The sequence below is a fragment of the Anser brachyrhynchus genome (genome assembly GCF_964034855.1).
Source record: "Anser brachyrhynchus genome assembly, chromosome: 4".
Taxonomy (NCBI): domain Eukaryota; kingdom Metazoa; phylum Chordata; class Aves; order Anseriformes; family Anatidae; genus Anser; species Anser brachyrhynchus.
Genome location: NC_137698.1, coordinates 4,932,881 through 4,949,621, shown reverse-complemented (window position 1 = coordinate 4,949,621; position 16,741 = coordinate 4,932,881). Strand labels below are relative to the sequence as shown.

At 41.5% G+C, this 16,741-nt stretch overlaps 1 protein-coding gene across 1 annotated transcript; it reads left to right on the top strand.

Moving 5' to 3' along the window:
* Nucleotides 1-4,269: 4,269 nt before the first annotated feature.
* On the top strand, nucleotides 4,270-16,488 carry CYP2U1 (cytochrome P450 family 2 subfamily U member 1). The gene is made up of 5 exons (XM_080591045.1): nucleotides 4,270-4,791; nucleotides 7,805-8,437; nucleotides 11,660-11,821; nucleotides 12,858-13,025; nucleotides 13,451-16,488. Exons 1-5 carry the CDS (start codon nucleotides 4,362-4,364, stop codon nucleotides 13,627-13,629), a joined length of 1,572 nt encoding a protein of 523 aa, XP_080447171.1. The 5' UTR covers nucleotides 4,270-4,361; the 3' UTR covers nucleotides 13,630-16,488.
* Nucleotides 16,489-16,741: the final 253 nt, after the last annotated feature.

The following is a 16,741-nucleotide window of genomic DNA, read 5'->3' as shown; positions in this document are numbered from 1 at the left end:
AAAATGTTAAAGAAACTTGTCCACTGTGGTTTACTCACTTGGCACGTAAGAGTTGAAACTTTTTATGGTCAGCCTATGCAATATTTTGGACTACTTACATGAACACACGTCTTTTAAAATCAAAAATCTGTCCATTTATGGTGCTAATAATCTCTTAAATTAAGAAAATTATCAAGAGCTGGTATTCTCTTCTCACCCATGAACATTAAGCAAAGCTGTTTTGACACCTTTTTCAATAAAGCAATTTCTCTATATTTTAAGCTTGTTCCAAATGCTTTTTATATAAATGACCCTTTTCTATTTATTTTATATAAAAAATAATTGTAAATATTTTAAATGCAGGAAGAAGTTAGGAGTGTATATTGGTGTAGACTAGAGGTCTGAGGCTGAATTTTCATATATACTTAGGATGGCTAATCTTTTGAAGCTTGGTCTAAAATGTAAAAACTATTGGGTAGGGTTAAGGCATAGGCTAATAATTTAAGAAAAATGTTCTCTGGTTTCATCACTATTGTTGAAGCCTTGAAGACAAAGAATGTGAAATAGACAAAACTGTATGAGAAGAACAGTGATTACTATCTAGTGTAGGTGCATCTCTTGCTGAAGGTTTTGAAAAATATTTGTGTAGCCATATCTAAAGAGCAAAAGTGTAACTTCACAAAATTATCAAGGCAATTTATAGTCAGACTATGAATAAAGGTGAAAGAGCCTTAAACTAAGACTGTTGAGACTATGGAAAAATCAAGTCACTTTATAACTATTTTAAAACTTCACGAGCAACCTTTTAAGATAGAAAATTTTCTTGTGCCTTCTGTTGCAGAATATTTTTCTTTGTTGTTATTGTTTTGTTGCACATAATGAAGGGTAATGTGCTTCCTAATCACTTTAAATTGAATCTTCAGGCAGCAGTATCTATGTCTTCTCTCTGAGACAAATCAAACCCTTAAGCTCTTGTCAAAAGCTCCTTACTTTTCAACTTGCAGTAGTGAAAGCACTGCCTGTAATATTTGGAAACTTTACTATAGCCACCTCTGAAATAAGTGAGATTTATGTATGAGAAAGTATGGAATAATCATTCCACTTCTGGATACTTGAACATACAAACTAGCTAAAAATTTCATCTGCAATGCACGTACAGGTACACATGGGCAAGCAGGTTGCTCTGCTCCTCTGCTCTAAAGCAGTTGCGCCACAAGGTTATAATAAACTGCTATCTCTTATATACTGAAATAAGTTCTCTTGAATAATTTCCTTTTGTTACTTCAAGAAACAAACAAACTTCTCTAAGATTTATTTTAAGGAACTTCTGTCTTTCCAAAGCATGTTCCAGTAATTTCACTTAAAGCAGAAACAAACAATTTAGGATAAAAAGCAGAGTCAGATGGGTTTTTGGTTAAGATGGGTAATCTAGTGACAAGAGTCTGTATTGTCTCATTACTTCCCTCAGAGCTTGTTTTAGTGCTTGCTTTAGTAGTAGGAAATTTGGAAGAGCCAGAGAGAGAACGAAGTCATCTGCAACAGTTTTAAGTCACAGTGGAATATAACTTTCTCATCTTAATTACAGACTGCCTCAGATAAAATTAGTTATCTTTTTCATTTACTAAAACAAGTGCAATATTAAAAATATTAACAAATAAATGGCTGCATATATAAACACCCTGCAAAAATGAAGCCTTTGTGAGCATGTGACATGCACTTGACTAGTTAGTGCAGATTTTTAGTGTTAGCACCTGTTCTGAGTTACAGAAATGTTTGCCAGTGCACCAGTCTTACTCAGAGAACTTCCAAATATCTTCAATGTGCTTTTAACAAAGTTTTTTGCAAATAAAGTGCCTGTAAAAATAAACATCCAAAGGTTGCCTACAAGCTGAAATAAAGCATATGAAAACACAGCCCAGACTTAGAGAAAATAGGTGTTAAGACAGCAACTATATAGCTGTTGACAACGTAGGCTGTTGACTGTTATATAGTCATTACTAAGTGTTGATAGGATTCAAAGGCTAAGATAAAATTTGAGAAAGGAATATTATATTGGTTTTGAGGGCTTACTTTAAACTTCCAATTCTGCTTTGGCCTTAATTCTGTAATTTGGTTATCTTTAGTTAAAAGCAATTCATATTTCTTTAATCTTTAAGTACTTAATGATTTTTTTTACTCTGGTGGGGTTGTTTGCTTGTTTCAGGAAGATTTTGCCTGTTAAAAGCAGAATCAGCAAATGCTTCGATTACTCGGTCGAGGGCAAAACAGTTTGAGGAATGGATTTTCCTTAAGTGTATAAGTAAATGGGAGTTGTTTATTTTTTATCCCTCTCATAGTGGGACTAGGGAGGATTGATTTCCAAGAAAAGCATTATAGTGCTAAAGCTTGTACAGGTAGTTTGTAGGGATATAATAGGTTATTAAGAAAGTAATCAGTTATATTTTGCTGTTAATTTTGTTTTAAAATGAGGCTGTTTGGTTCTAATCTTATTTGGAACAACTTTGACTTTATTGTTCCAACAATTGTTATTTTTAAATATTCTACATCCGTTTAATATTTCAGAGTAAAGTTTACATTTGATTAGTAAAGTCCCTTGAAATTACGAAAATACTTTAACAAAACTCATGTGAAATTTAACCTCTGAGCAAGCCAGAAGTGTCCATGTGCTACTGAAACCAATCTTTCAATTGCATATGGGGTGAAGGAGGATTTCTTTAGTCACTTCCCAAATGAGAAGGCTGAGAAGGAAGTGAGACTAGATTACTTTTATGTGAAGAAAACTAATGTAAAGCAAACTAATGTTTTTTTCAGCTATGCTGAATAGCTTAGTTTATTTTCAGACTGCAGAACATAAAGCTTTTCTTGAGACTCTGATTCAAATTTCCTTAATTCAGCTAAATTTTCATGTTACCTCATGCTGTATCTTTCTAACAGATGTCCTTTTTTTTTGTGAATGTTGTAATTAACCACTGAATTTCTGCCAAACATGGATGAAAAAAATCTGCATTCTGTTCTACTTTACACTAATTTAAATGTGCTCTTAGTTACCACTTTGTTTCCTCAGTGGCTAGTAAAAGATATGCTTGCTGTTGATATTAGAGATTACATCCACTTGCCTTAATTGCTGGGAGAAAACCTGACCTTGACCCTTTGAAACTTTACCTGTGTCCAAAATTCCTGTAATTTCTGTATTACTGCAATAAAACCTTTTTAATATAGTCCAGCTGTTGGCCAAGAGCTGCTTGTCATCTTTTTTCAATGGTTCAACTATTAAAAAAAATTCCAATGGCAAGCACTGCTCTGTTGTTGTTGTTGGTAGTCACTTTTGCAGGTGGTGTACTTGTATTTTGCCCCGTGTTTTCCTCTTTTCGTGAGGGAGAATGAAAAGCACTTAGTAAAATCACTGGTGCTCCTGCAAAGGGTTTTGAAGAGCATGCATTAGCATCTTTCAACACCCACCTCCCTTTGTAGGTATTAATTTTTAGTTTAGGGAAGAAATTGCTTTGAGGTGTAATTTCAGAGGGACAAGGGCACTACCCCCCCCAACTCCTCTTCCCCCCAAAGCCCAGGTTCTTCTTATGGGGAAGGATGAGAACTAAAGGCACCTTCCCTCTAAGAGGACTGTCTAGGCCCACGACGCCTTTCTGTGTGGTCATCCGTCCACCAAGAGCAGTTATTTGGAGCTGTGCTCCTTGTAGTCCTTGGCTGTATGAATACAGGAGAAATTTGGTGTATTACACGGGACCTATAAGCTTTAGTATTTGGTAAGGGAAAGAAGGATGGTCTATACTTTCAGCTTTTCATCTAAAGCCCAATAAAAAATAGATTAAGAAAGAAAAAAGCCACTTTGGATAAATGGTGTTTGAACTTGAGTCACTGTGAGTCACTTCTCCCAGCTGTGAGAAGTCAGTGACTGTTTATGAGACAGACCTCCTTACATTTATTCAAACCTGACTTAAATTATAACATTGGAGGAGGAGGAAAACAAGAGGGGAGCTACTTCATTGCAATAGGTGCCCTAGACCTCCTTGGGGAGATTTTGGTCGGTATTTTCACAAATGCTTTTGCAACCACCCCCCTCAGCGCAGCGTGCCGCAGCCCCCCCTTTAATTTTTGAACCGGGCCAGCTTCTGGGCTCCCTGTAAAAGCTTGGGGTCGCCTTTAGGCACCGACGCCCCCCCCAGAACCCCTCCAGAGCCGCCAAAAACTAATCCCTCGGGCACATTTCTGTCGTTCGTGGCTTTTACTGGCAGCGCACGGCGGCGCGGCCCGGCCCCGGGGCGGGCGGTGGGAGGGAGACGGGGGCGGTCGGGCCGCCGCAGGCCTCGCCTCCGCCATCTTAGGGGGAGCCGAGCGCGGCCGCGGGGTCGCCGCCCGAGGGGATGGCGGCGGGGACGTGGCTGCTGCGGGTCCCCACCGCCACCGAGCTGCTGCTGGCGGCCGTGTGCTGGCTGGGCTGCTACTGGCTGCTGCTGCGGAGGCGAAGGGGGGCGCCGCAGGGGCTGCCGCCGGGCCCCGCGCCCTGGCCGCTGGTGGGCAACTTCGCCTTCGCCCTGCTGCCGCCGCCGCTGCTGCGGAGGTGGGTGCTGGAGGTGTGGGGCCGCGGCCGGGGCTCCGCCGTCTTCTCCCCGCACGTCTTCCTCACCGGCCTCACCAAGATGTACGGCGGCATCTTCCGGCTCTTCGTGGGCAGCCGCCCCTTCATCGTCCTCAACACCTTCGGGGCGGTGCGGGAGGCGCTGGTGCACAAGGCGGAGGTGTTCAGCGACCGCCCCTCCGTCCCCATCGTCCTCATGATCACCAGAAAGAAGGGTAAGGGGGTGGGGTTGGGGTCGGGGGGAGGCTGGCAGGGCCCGGCTGTCGGCCCTGCTTCGCCTTCCTTCGGAAAAATTAAAGAATACGTGAGGTTCCTGAGCGACATCAGTAGCATCTCCCTGCCTGACAGGGGCAGGATGCGGCGGTGCCTCGGAGCAGGGAGATAGGGCAGAATTAGGTTGCCTTTAATTGCAGCGTTTAATGAACGTGCTGGCATTTAGCGTGGATTGCAGACGGAGCGGGTGAGCGTGCGGCTAACGGCGTCCCAAGGCCCGAGATGCCTGGTTGCGTGACCTCTCGCTGCGGTGGCGGTGTTCGTGCAGGGCTGCGAGGAGTAGCTGGGCTGTCGTCCTGCGGCTTTGCGAGCTCAGCTTTACCCTGAGAAGAAGCTGCAGGTACTTTGGCAGTGGCGTGAAATGACTGCGTGCTCCCCCAGTTCTTACCCAGGTGGCGATGGCCGAGCGCCGACTGCAGTTTGGTCCCCTAGGTACGTGGTCTGAACCCATTACTGTTGCTGAGATGTTTGCAGGTGGCTCTTCTGCGTGCAGAGTTGGGTATACCCCTGTGGTTTTGGGTTTTTTTAATAGGTCAAAGAGAGTTCATTATTGTTTGCGAAAGAAGGGCATGGGGAGCTTAAACACGATGATGATGTTGCGGTTAGTTTCTTCGTGTTTAATCCTTAGGTCCGTTACAACCTCCGTGTTTGTGGAATACTTGCTTTCCTTTTTCAGTTTGGGAGGGGTAGCACAAGAGGCTTATCAGTATGATTACTCTATTGAGAAACCGGTTTATCTTTTATTTTCAGGGCCAGGAAAATCCATTGGTTAAGTGCCTGAGACTTGTTATCTTCGATTTTGTGCTGCGCTAGAATTACCCCAATTAAGATAAGAGGAAAGTGAGGGACCTAGACTGTATTTATTAAAAAGCAATCAGGTACCATAGCTGCGTTTTTTTAAATGAATTAAAAAAAAAAAAAAGAGATGGGCTAAGGATACTGCTTTAGCAATATTAGTCAGATAAATCTTAGTGGTGTGCAGTTTTTACAGTGCATGAGTATTTTTAGGTCCCACAAGTTCAGCAAGGACTGAGGGAGGAAAGGGGAAGAGCAGCTAGTCACTAGAACAATTTTAGCTATGCTGCTGTAAACAAACAAAACCACAGCCCACACCAGCCCCAAGCCCTGAAAAGCCAGGTTGGTTATTGATTGGGCAAATTCAGCCCCAAATAAACCTGTTCTCTCACGGCCCTTCCACGCATTTGATGACACCAGTGCTACCAGGAAACTTTACATGAAAAGGGGTTCTGTTTTTAAAGTGCCAGATAATAGACATTTGAGTAGGTTTTTTAAGGATTGTGTTTGTACAGAGAGAGTGAAATGCAGCTGATTCTCAGCTTGTACTGACTCATCCTAATGTTCTGCATATTTTGTTTAGGACTTTTGAAACCGGGTCATGTGTTTATATTTTTCAGTCCATTGTTAATACTACAAATAATGTAGTCAGACAATGTGGCTTTAAAGCTTTCCAGCTTTATGTTATATTGAACTATTATACCTCTGGGATTGCAGACCCTTCAGGGTACAGCTGTCTCGCGTATCTGCAAATTTCTGTGTTTCTATCTATAGATTTCTTATTTGTTTATCCTCCTTTTTGTCTTAGGGGTTATGAACATGAAGCCTTAGTAGAAATATAGGTGACATTAAGTGTTGAAAAATGGTGTGTCTTCCTGTTGCCAATTTCTTGTGGCCATTTCTCTTACATTTAAACTTAGCATTACGTTTTGTTGTTGACAGAAGAATTAATGTTGCTTTTATAAAGTAATGTTTTATTTCTGGAAAAAAAAATAAATCTGATGATGTCACTGCATTAGGAGAACAAAAGCAAAACCAGCCCTTGTTTTGGTGACTTCAAACATTCTCAGGTTAACCAAGGAGTCCATCAGAGGTAGCTGGTAGTGTATTTTGGTTTTGCAGCGGTACCTCTGGTGTGGTCTGTTAGTTTAACAAGAGATGTTTCTGTTTGTAAATGAGCAATATTTACATGAAGCTAAGGAGTTGAATAGTGTTTCGTAATGATATAATTACGCAGAACGTGTGCCTAGAGGCACCAAAATTGTGGAGATGCAAGTCAGGTTGGCTCTGAATCTGTCTTCACCTTCCCTGGGTATTTGCAGCACACGTATCCCTTACTTCGATTTTAGCTAAAGAAAAAACATTGGTTATAATAAATATGTGGTGCTTCCAACCAGCTGGGCAGCTGAGCTCTACCACGACAGCTCTCTTACTACTTTTCCTCATAGGGAAGGAGGGGGAGAAAGTATGATGAAAAGGGCTCAAGGGTTGTGATAAGGACAGGGAGAACACACAACAATTATCTTAACTGGCAAAACAGACTCAGCATAGGGAGATTGATGAAATGTATTACCTATTACCAACAAGCTAGAGCAGTGAGAAACTAAAAACACCTCTCCTGCCCTATCCACCTTCTTCTACGTTCTCCCCCCAAGCAGTGCAGGGGAGTGGGGGCTGCGGTCAGTCTCTGACGCTTCGTCTCCACCGCTCCTTCCCGGTCCCTCTCTGCCCCTGCTCCCCGTGGGGTCCCTCCCACGGGATGCCGTCCTCACCCAGCTGAGCCTGCGGGGGCTGCCCACAGGCAGCAGCTCTTCAGGAACTGCTCCCACACGGCTCCGTCCCACGGGGTCCATCCCCCAGGAGCAAACTGCTCCAGCACGGGTCCCCCACGGGCGGCAGCTCCCCCCAGACCCCTGCTCCACCGGGGGCTCCTCCACGGGCTGCAGCGTGGAGATCTCTGCCGTGGGACAGGGCTTCCCAGGGCTGCTGTAAAGAAGTTTTGGGAGAGCTGTGTTCCTCCTCTAGCTCCTAGCCCAGCGCTTGGGACAGAGTTGCCGTGTAACTTTTCCTTCTCTTCTGGCTTGGGGATCGCAGGCCTGGGTAACTGTTTCCTCTTGCAAACAGAACAGCTTGGTTTCAGACTGTTTCTTTCTCTTCCAGGTGTTATTTTTGCACCTTACGGCCCTGTCTGGAAGCAACAAAGGAAATTCTCTCTGTCAACGCTGCGGCATTTTGGAGTGGGAAGACATAGTTTAGAGCCTAAGATCATAGAGGAGCTGAAGTTCATAAAGGAGGAAATGCTGAAGCACGGAAAGGATGCATTTAATCCTTTTCCGATTATTCGCAACGCGGTGTCCAATGTTATCTGCTCCATGGCCTTTGGCAGGCGTTTTAACTATGAAGATGTCGAGTTCAAGACGATGCTGAAGAACATGGCCCGCGCACTAGAGCTAAGTGTGAACAGCTATATGATCCTGGTCAACATCTGCCCGTGGCTGTACTACCTTCCCTTCGGGCCTTTCAGGGAACTTAGAAAAACAGAGTTAGATATTACTGCTTTTCTAAAAAAAATAATTGCACAGCACAGGGATACGCTGGATGCAGCAAATCCCAGGGACTTCATTGATATGTACTTCCTCCATGCGGAAGAGCAAAAGAACAACAAGGAGAGCAGTTTCAATGAAGACTACCTGTTTTTTATCATTGGTGACCTGTTCATAGCAGGCACAGACACAACTTCCAACACGATCTTGTGGTGCCTGCTCTACATGTCCCTCTATCCAGATGTGCAAGGTAAGACTAAGTTTATTCTAGGTGTTTTATTCCAGACTGTAAAACTCTAGGTGGATTTTCAGAAGCAGAAGCAAACAGCTGTACTATAGAAGTCATTAGGAGTGCTGCTACTACACGTGTATGTGCAACTTGAAAGGCTGGTATGTAGAAAGACAGGTACCCTGCTCTGGTATGATGATCTTTAGGTTAATGCTGTACACTAACTATCTAAACTGCTCTTTATGCTGTGTCCATGTATTTCTTCTGCTTTGGGACAACTTTATCTTTTCCAAGCGACTCAAGTGAACCTTGGCTTTTTTATTGATTTAGTTTTCATTTTTTTGGCAATTGTGGCATTCCAGGCCTATAGTGGCAATGTAGTAACATATAGTGGTAAACTCTGCTTTCAGGCCTCCGTGAGCAGGGAGGTTCCTGACCCTAGTGACAGAGGCTGGGGAAGTGAAGCACTGCCCACTGTAGGGGAGGATCGAATTAGATGCCACTTAAGCAAATTGGGCTTACACAAGTCCACTGGGCCAGCTGGGACGCAGCTGAGAGAGGTGGTTGATGTCAGCTTACCCTATCAGCCGGGAACAGTTATGGAAGTTGGGTAGGTTGCAGATGACAGGGTGAAAAAAGGCAAACGTCTGCCCTCAAGGAGGTGAATTTGATATTGAAGTTTGGATCAGATAACCTCCAGAGGTTCAACCCAGATTATTTGATGGTGCTATAATCAAGTTACCATTTGTGATAGAGTTGTCCAAAACACTTCGTGGTTTCTTGTGGATATCAAAAATAACGGTGGTATTGGAGACATTACAATATTAAAATAGTAGTTGCTAGAGTTATATTTCAGGATTTCTTAAGTTTCCATCAACAAAGACTAAAAATTCATTTTTGTTAACTATTTTTCTGTACTACATCTTGGTACAGCACATGTAGTTGGAAAGACAACATTTTTTAGTACTGTTTAGCAAAGTTAGCGTGTTGAATGTGAGCAAAATAAAACAAATGATTTATTAATTTATTAGCAGCTTCTTCTCAAGTCCTACATAGCAAGTACCTTCCACTAGACGGATTGTCAGGTGTATGCAGAATGGAAACCTTGGCAAGATGGACAGGTTCTACCTGGGTAATTCTACTTCAGTTTGTAATAGTGAAGCATTTTCCCTTTGTCAAGATTTCTTGCTAACCTAGAGGGAAGAAGGGTAAAACTTAAGTTACTTAAGAATAATATAAACCAGGAATACTTTTATCAAGTACCTGAGATTTTGAGGTTTTCAGGGACTTCAGTTGCTTTACAAGTTAGCAAATAGATATTGTTTACAGCCCCTATCTGTCTGGAATAATCTCTTTAAATAGGTCAGGATCATAGTTTGTTGTACAAATAATCTGTGTCAACACAAACTGTTGAGCAAAGGTTGCAAAATAGGGTATCACTTCAGTATATGGCAGACAAGGTTCACAAAGGACAAATTTGAAACAGTATCGCATGGGCTCATTCTTCTGTTTTTTTAATGATCCTGGGTTATCACTGCTTGACTTGATAGGCAGTTACAAGAATTAGATATGTTCTAAATTACACAAGTGATATCTGGAAGGGTTTTGTGGTGTTGCTTTTTTTTTTTTTTCTTTTTTTCTCCCTGTCAATATGTTTGTCTTACTTCCTACAGGAAATACAAGAAATGCATAACTTCCAGCAGTAGAGAATGATGCAGACAGATACTTTCTGCACAGGCAAATGAAGGGCTGTTTGGGGTGGGGGGAAATCAGGGAGTATGTATTTGTCTGTGGAAGGCAGTTTCTCTTTTTACATGGGGAAGAGAAGAGGGATATGTGTGAGTGCATGCTCACTCCTGCGTGTGCATGGATGGAGGCAGCAGGGAGTACTTTGTTTCGGTCTGTTCCCTGACTTGGTTTTGGCCCTGGACTTCTGAAGATCTGTGAGATTTTTAAATACATGAAGTGTAGTGGAGCAGGTACCAAGGGCCACACCATTAGCAGACCTCTTACCGTTCAGGTATTTTTTTGTTGTGTGTTCTTCATAGGAGAACTTGTTTTCCTAGCAAACCCAATAGGTGGCAGCAAATGTTCACTGTACACAGCCCATACAGCATTTTGGGGTGCTTCTCTCTCTCTGAAACCAGGAAACTTTCTGCATTGGGCTTTTATTTAATCTGGAGTCGGCACTAGGGAGAGAGAAGAGCAAAAACTTTGAACTCTCAGAAGCCTGGATTCCATATCTTGGAAAAGGGAAGCTGGACAACCACAAAATATTCAGGATATCAAGGGTGGAACATGAAAACCGACTTTTTATTTTGGATGAAAGGCTAATTTTGGTGTCTTCTCCTCTTTCAAGATTGTCTTTTGCTGTGTAGCCACATTCCAAGTTCCCTGGAATAAAAGCAGCAGAATCCAGTCCAAGGGCGAAGGAAATCTTGCAACTTGGAAACTTCTTTTAATAGAACTTCTTGTGCTGAGCCTTTAGTGAGAAGAAAGGGACAAACAAATACTTTGACCCTTTTTGCTTTACAAGAATGAGAGTGGAGATTAGCTCATGAATTTATGTTTTTCCTTTGTAGAAGGGCTGTGTGGGGGAAGGAACATCTGATGCCTTCCTGGGGAACTGGGAAGTAGCTGAGTTTGGGTTCTGTGAACAGAAAGTAGGAAACAGCAAGAGCGAGTTGCATGTCTGTAATGCATGCAGTAACAGCACCAGAATACCTGCTCCAGAGTGGAGTATCCAAAGCGACTGCATTGAAATCTTTCCCATCTCTTCACCACCTTTTCCAGTTTAGAGAACTGGCTTTTTTTCAGGGACCAGAGACCAGCTGGAGCACACAGTGCATGCAGTCTCTCTTTGTTCTTTTTTAATTCTGGCCGGAAACTTGATGCTTTCACCATTCAAGTTACTGTATGGTTAAATGGCAAACTGAGGTTACTATTACAGTTGGATCTGGAGCAGAACTTTCCCTGTACTTATGCAATACAGCAGTGCTATCAGTGTCTGTCCTGTCAGTAGCTGTACTCTGGACAGTTGTCCAGATCGTGCTTGGTTATTTTTTTCTTAAATGAGACTGTTCTGCAGGCTTCTGCTGGCATAGCTATTTCTGCTAGGAAATCATGTCTTGCAGTCGTTTTTGACAAATCTGTGTAAACAATGAAGCACAGACAAGTGAAATTGAGATTATGCCTTCTCACGTATTGTGCGTCTTTTTTATTTTTCTCACTCCCTCTGAATAGAGAAGGTTCATGCAGAAATTGAAGCAGTTCTAGGACGTGACAAAGTTCCCTCTCTTACCCACAAGGCTCAAATGCCCTTCACAGAGGCAACCATTTTGGAAGTGCAGAGGATGACTGCAGTGGTTCCCCTTTCTATTCCTCGAATGGCTTCAGAAACCACTGGTAAGCATTTGTAGAGACTTGTTAGTACAGTGTTTCTTTTGTGGGTGAAAATCTGATGGGACATCTGGTGAGAGTTTACAAAGGCCTCATTTATGTATTGAGACGTGTAACTTCAGTATGTAAAATGCCATTTAGAGAGTGGGTGGGCTCAAGATATTCACCTAGGTAAGCAGCATGTCTGACCTAACATCCAGAAGTTTTCTAATTTAGAGTTTCTTTTCCAGAGGTCAGTTTGTGTTCACTAAAGTGCTTAGTGGTAGTTAAAAGCTGAGAGGCCACCTTTGTATCTGAACAGCAGAGTTGTTTTTGGCTATCTGACATAGAGGTCCGAAAATACTAATTCCAAGTAGCTGGTTTGCTAAAGCTGAAAGGCATGTACCATACAGAAAACTATAATAAATATTCTTTTCAAAGTCTCTTTGTTGGCTATGTTTTTGTACACATAGCTGAGAACTGGTTTAAGTCAGTGGGAGGTAGCAGTACTTGGCTTTCAAATCCAGTACTGAATTGATTTGCTTTTTTAATGTTTTTGCTTGCAGGACAGTGAGGTGCAGCAAGCTGAAATGAGGCTAGTCACTTCAAAACCCTTTTGTGCTTACAGTTCAAAACCCGTCCCTCTTCATTATCTCCATCTTCGCTGTGCTGGGTCTCTGTGGCAGCACAGGATCGGGAGGAAACTGGGTCACAACGCTTCCACTCAGCAGCGTGCATTTCTGACTGCTGCTGCAGCTGTCGTATTGGCACGCTGAAGGAGGCCTTGGAGAAGAGTAACGTGACTGAGGCTTCTCAGCTGCCTTTTCCCTGCAGGGAGCTGTTGCCCTAGCTTGGTGTCTTTCTAGCTGCGCTGGCCTGCGTGATGCTGACCTGGCAAGGCTAGCAGCAGTCACCTTTGCCTCAAGCTCCTGCTACATTTGCAACCCACAGCTGGGGTTCTGTCTAATTCTTGTGGTGTTTTCTAGTCTTCTTTTTTAATAAGTTGTCTGTGTGTGCTTCTAGCAGTTTGTCAGATCCTCTGTCTTTGTGCTTTTGTTTAAAGTGCTGCAGGGATATACTATTCCTAAGGGCAGCGTGATCGTGCCCAACTTGTGGTCAGTGCACAGAGATCCTAATATTTGGGAGAACCCAGATGACTTTCAGCCAACAAGATTTCTGGATGAAAATGGCCAGCTAATTAAGAAAGAGGCATTCATTCCTTTTGGAATGGGTAAGATATCCACACACAGTCATTAGCTGCTTGGGGGCGGTGGTGTTTTTCAAGCATAGGGCCTCAGAGGTGTGAGATTTAAAAGGACTCACGGGACTTACTACAGAGCTTGCTTTATTGTTTCATTTGGTGGCTTGCAAAATGGGTTGGGTTCCTCAGAGCTCCAGTTGCCAGGCAGAAATGGGAAATGATGAATCTTACTTTGACAATACTTTTCCTACGGTGTAAATGCTGTTTATGTCAAGCAGTAAACCTAAGCAAAATTCAGACTCAAATACTGGAGACCAAAGCTTTGGAAGTCTGTAACTTACTCGTAGCTTGAGCAATTCTGCATTTGGGATATGCTAGACTAGGAGTTGCGTGTGTGTTAACAGATGGATCAACAGCATAAAACAGTAACACATCTCTTTCTAACTGTTCTTTAGGTAAACGTGTGTGCATGGGAGAGCAGTTGGCAAAAATGGAGCTGTTCTTAATTTTTGCAAGTCTAATGCAAAGTTTTACCTTTGTGTACCCTGAAAATGCGACAAAACCATCTATGGAGGGAAGGTTTGGTCTAACGTTAGCTCCATGTCCATTCAAAATAATAGCTTTGAAGAGATGATGCAGTGTCACAACCGATGAAACAAAGAAATACTGCTCTTTTTAATTCCAGCTTTATTTTCTTTCCAGCTTATTTTGATAATTTCTTACCAGAAAAACGGTGACTGTGTAGGCTTTCATTTCATATCAGTGAGAAAGATCCATTTACAGTTCTGGAAAGAAAACATTCTTTTGGTTAGCTGTTGCATTCCACAGATGAACTGACGATATAGTTTGCAATTTGATATTAAAACTTGCTGGGCTTGAGCCCTCTGTCTGTTAAGCTAATACTGTCCATTTGTCAAATGTTAATTATGGAAGAATGGTCCAAAACATCTGTTGATACTTTAATGAATAATGATTATTATTTTGGTAAAAGCAGAATGTGAACATTTAACTTACCAAATATGTGAAGGACATCGTCTAATACCAGAAGAATTAACGATTAACAGGGTATTAGCCTTTTCTGTATAAAGAAACATTCTAGCAGAGCCTAAATAACAACAAATCTTTTTTTCAAAGGACTAAATGACACTATTTTAACCCTGGAGCATTCTTTCTTGTGAGGAAGTCATAGGTGTAGACTGAATCAAATCAGTCCCGATTCCTGGATCCAAACTTCCTTGACTGTCAGGGCTCACTGTAAACACGACATACATGTAGCAACTTAAAAAAACAAAACAACAACAAAAAAAAAAACCACATGCCAGGCTCACTTGGAGGTCAAACAAATCCTTGGACATACCACGTTCTTAACCTGGGGGTGTGAAAGGAGTGTGCAGCCTCTGGGCGCAAATGTTTTATTCCTAAACATAAGAGCTGATTTCCCTAGCACAAAGCAGAAGTCTCTTTTCTCTGGTGCCAAACAGATACTTGTGACTGCATCTGTGCTGTCACTTTGCATTCTCTGTTATCCCCGCATCAGAAGTGAGGTTTGTTGTCTGGCTGCAGCCTGGATGAGACCAACAGCCTGCTCACCAGGGAGACCTCTGCGTGGATAATCCTGAAGCTGGGGCTTGCACTCAGGATTTTCTTGTACGGGCAGTGAGGATAGTGCTGCCATAACCTTTATGGTTTTGGGAACTGGAGTCTTGCGTCAAATGCGCATCAATATGACACTATGGACGTAGGTCTTAAACACTTAGGCATATAAAATGAGGAATCTGACAAACATGAGGTCTGACTATAGAGGATGTCTCTTCGGTATCTTCCAAATGCAGTAAAAAGATCTGTAGTACATATAAAAGTAATATGACAGGACCTTACTCTTTTCTCATGCAGAATTTTGGTGCTGTTGACCACTGTCAGAACGAGCATCAGGGAAACCTGTTAGGTATTTCAGAACGGGGCACTCAGTAAAGCCATTTAAATAAAAAGATCTCTCAAATGTCAAAAGTAGTCTTTGAGGGATGTGTAACAATTAACCTTTACATAATTTTCTTAACAATCCTTAAATCTCTTTATATACCTGTTGAGCTGACAGAGTTTCATATTAAATGAAATAAATACGTATGTATTCTAAGGTTTTTTTTTTCCGTATTGGAAATACAGAAAATACTAGCAGTGCTTCTGATGTCAAGTTTACAAGACTGGAATGTGAAATAGACTGTAAAGTGAAATTGGGAATTCTGTAGCAGAATTTAAACCTAAATTGCAGAAGAAAATTCAATCCGTAAGCTTTAAATTAGCTCTGTTTCTGTCACTTTTTAACTCATAGTGTTAAAGCCGACTCGTGCCTAGCAAAGACTGTAAGATACTTTGGGTTTCAATTAAGCTTTTCCTTAGCCGTTGTAAATAGCACAATGGCTTAGTTTCTGAATAATGAATTTTTTTGGTCTGGTACCCCACTGTTTTTGTGAGAACTTCCAGTTCTTATAAAATCTAAGTTTTTACTGTATAGGTTAGCCCATGCTTGTGGATGTTTCTTTGTTTGTTTTTTTGGTATGAAATTTTTGAAAACCAAATTGCACAATAAGAAGGTGAGTTTGCTACCATTGCTAATTAATTTGCACTAAAAGCTGACTTCATTGGAGTAATAAACATTTATTTCTTTAGCTTTATGTTTTCCAATGAATAATGTACAGTTGGGATTTTTGACTGGAAGTCCTTAAATGCTTAATTTGAAAGCTAAAGTTAACTGCTGATAATATTTATCTTTCTGTTGAAATGCCTCTATAAACACATAATGATGTTAGTGTACAACTAATGACATATAAAATATCTGTCCTTTTAATCATGAGGACATATTTGAAAAGTGCTTTAGTATTTTATTGTTATTTTTTAAAGATTCCAAAGAAGAGATGATTCACGTAATCTCCTAGTATCTGGAATTATATATATTTGTGCTTGTCTTGCCTGCTGGATTTAGTTTAAAATGTCAACTTTGAAAATTATCCTCCTACAAATAGCACGTTGAAGGCGTAATTTTTGGTGTTACCTATAATCAAACACCACGTATTGTGACAAGCTCAAAATAGCGATGTGACGGTGCAGCCATGTCGATGTCTGCCTGAATACAAGATGCTGTTGGAAATGACAATACGGACCTGCCTTTCATTGCTTCCAGATGCACTGAAATTGTTGTAGGATGCCACAAAAGTAACTAAACAATAGCAATGCAATGTTTGTGTTTTCAAAACTGTGTTGCCATCTTTGGTAAACTGTAAGTAAAGTGGCAGCAGATTTGATTTGTATTGTAAATTTATCCTTCCCTTCCCTTTTTTTTAATTGGAGGAGGAAGCATCTAAAATGCCTTATTGAAAAATGTACGTTTATATAAATGGATGGCTATTTCTGAATGATGAAAATGTCTTTATTTCTAAAAATTACTTCAGAATTTGTTTCAGTGAATTTTATTTTTAATAAAGTCATTCCTAAGTAAGTGCTTGACGGCTTTGCGTAGTTATTTTAATGAATTCCATTTGTTGGCTAAGCTTGCGATATTTGGTATTTTACATGTTATGTAAAACAGAAAGCTTTTGAGTGAGAAGATGTTACAGAAAGTTTCGGATGAGGAATCAAGGAAGTAGTGGGAGCGTGGGGGGGGGGTGAAACTGGGAAAATATAACACCTGGCATGTTACGAGCAAGTAATAGAGTATGTCTCTTCGTTCTCTCAATGCAGTTTTACAAACC

What these genes read in the sequence shown, in the direction of transcription:
- CYP2U1 (XM_080591045.1), top strand. Translation starts at nt 4,362, where the DNA reads ATGGCGGCGGGGACGTGGCTGCTGCGGGTCCCCACCGCCACCGAGCTG. An exon ending in CCTCTATCCAGATGTGCAAG is followed by an intron (nt 8,438 to 11,659) that starts GTAAGACTAAGT and finishes CCCTCTGAATAG; the next exon opens with AGAAGGTTCATGCAGAAATT. An exon ending in AATGGCTTCAGAAACCACTG is followed by an intron (nt 11,822 to 12,857) that starts GTAAGCATTTGT and finishes TTTTGTTTAAAG; the next exon opens with TGCTGCAGGGATATACTATT.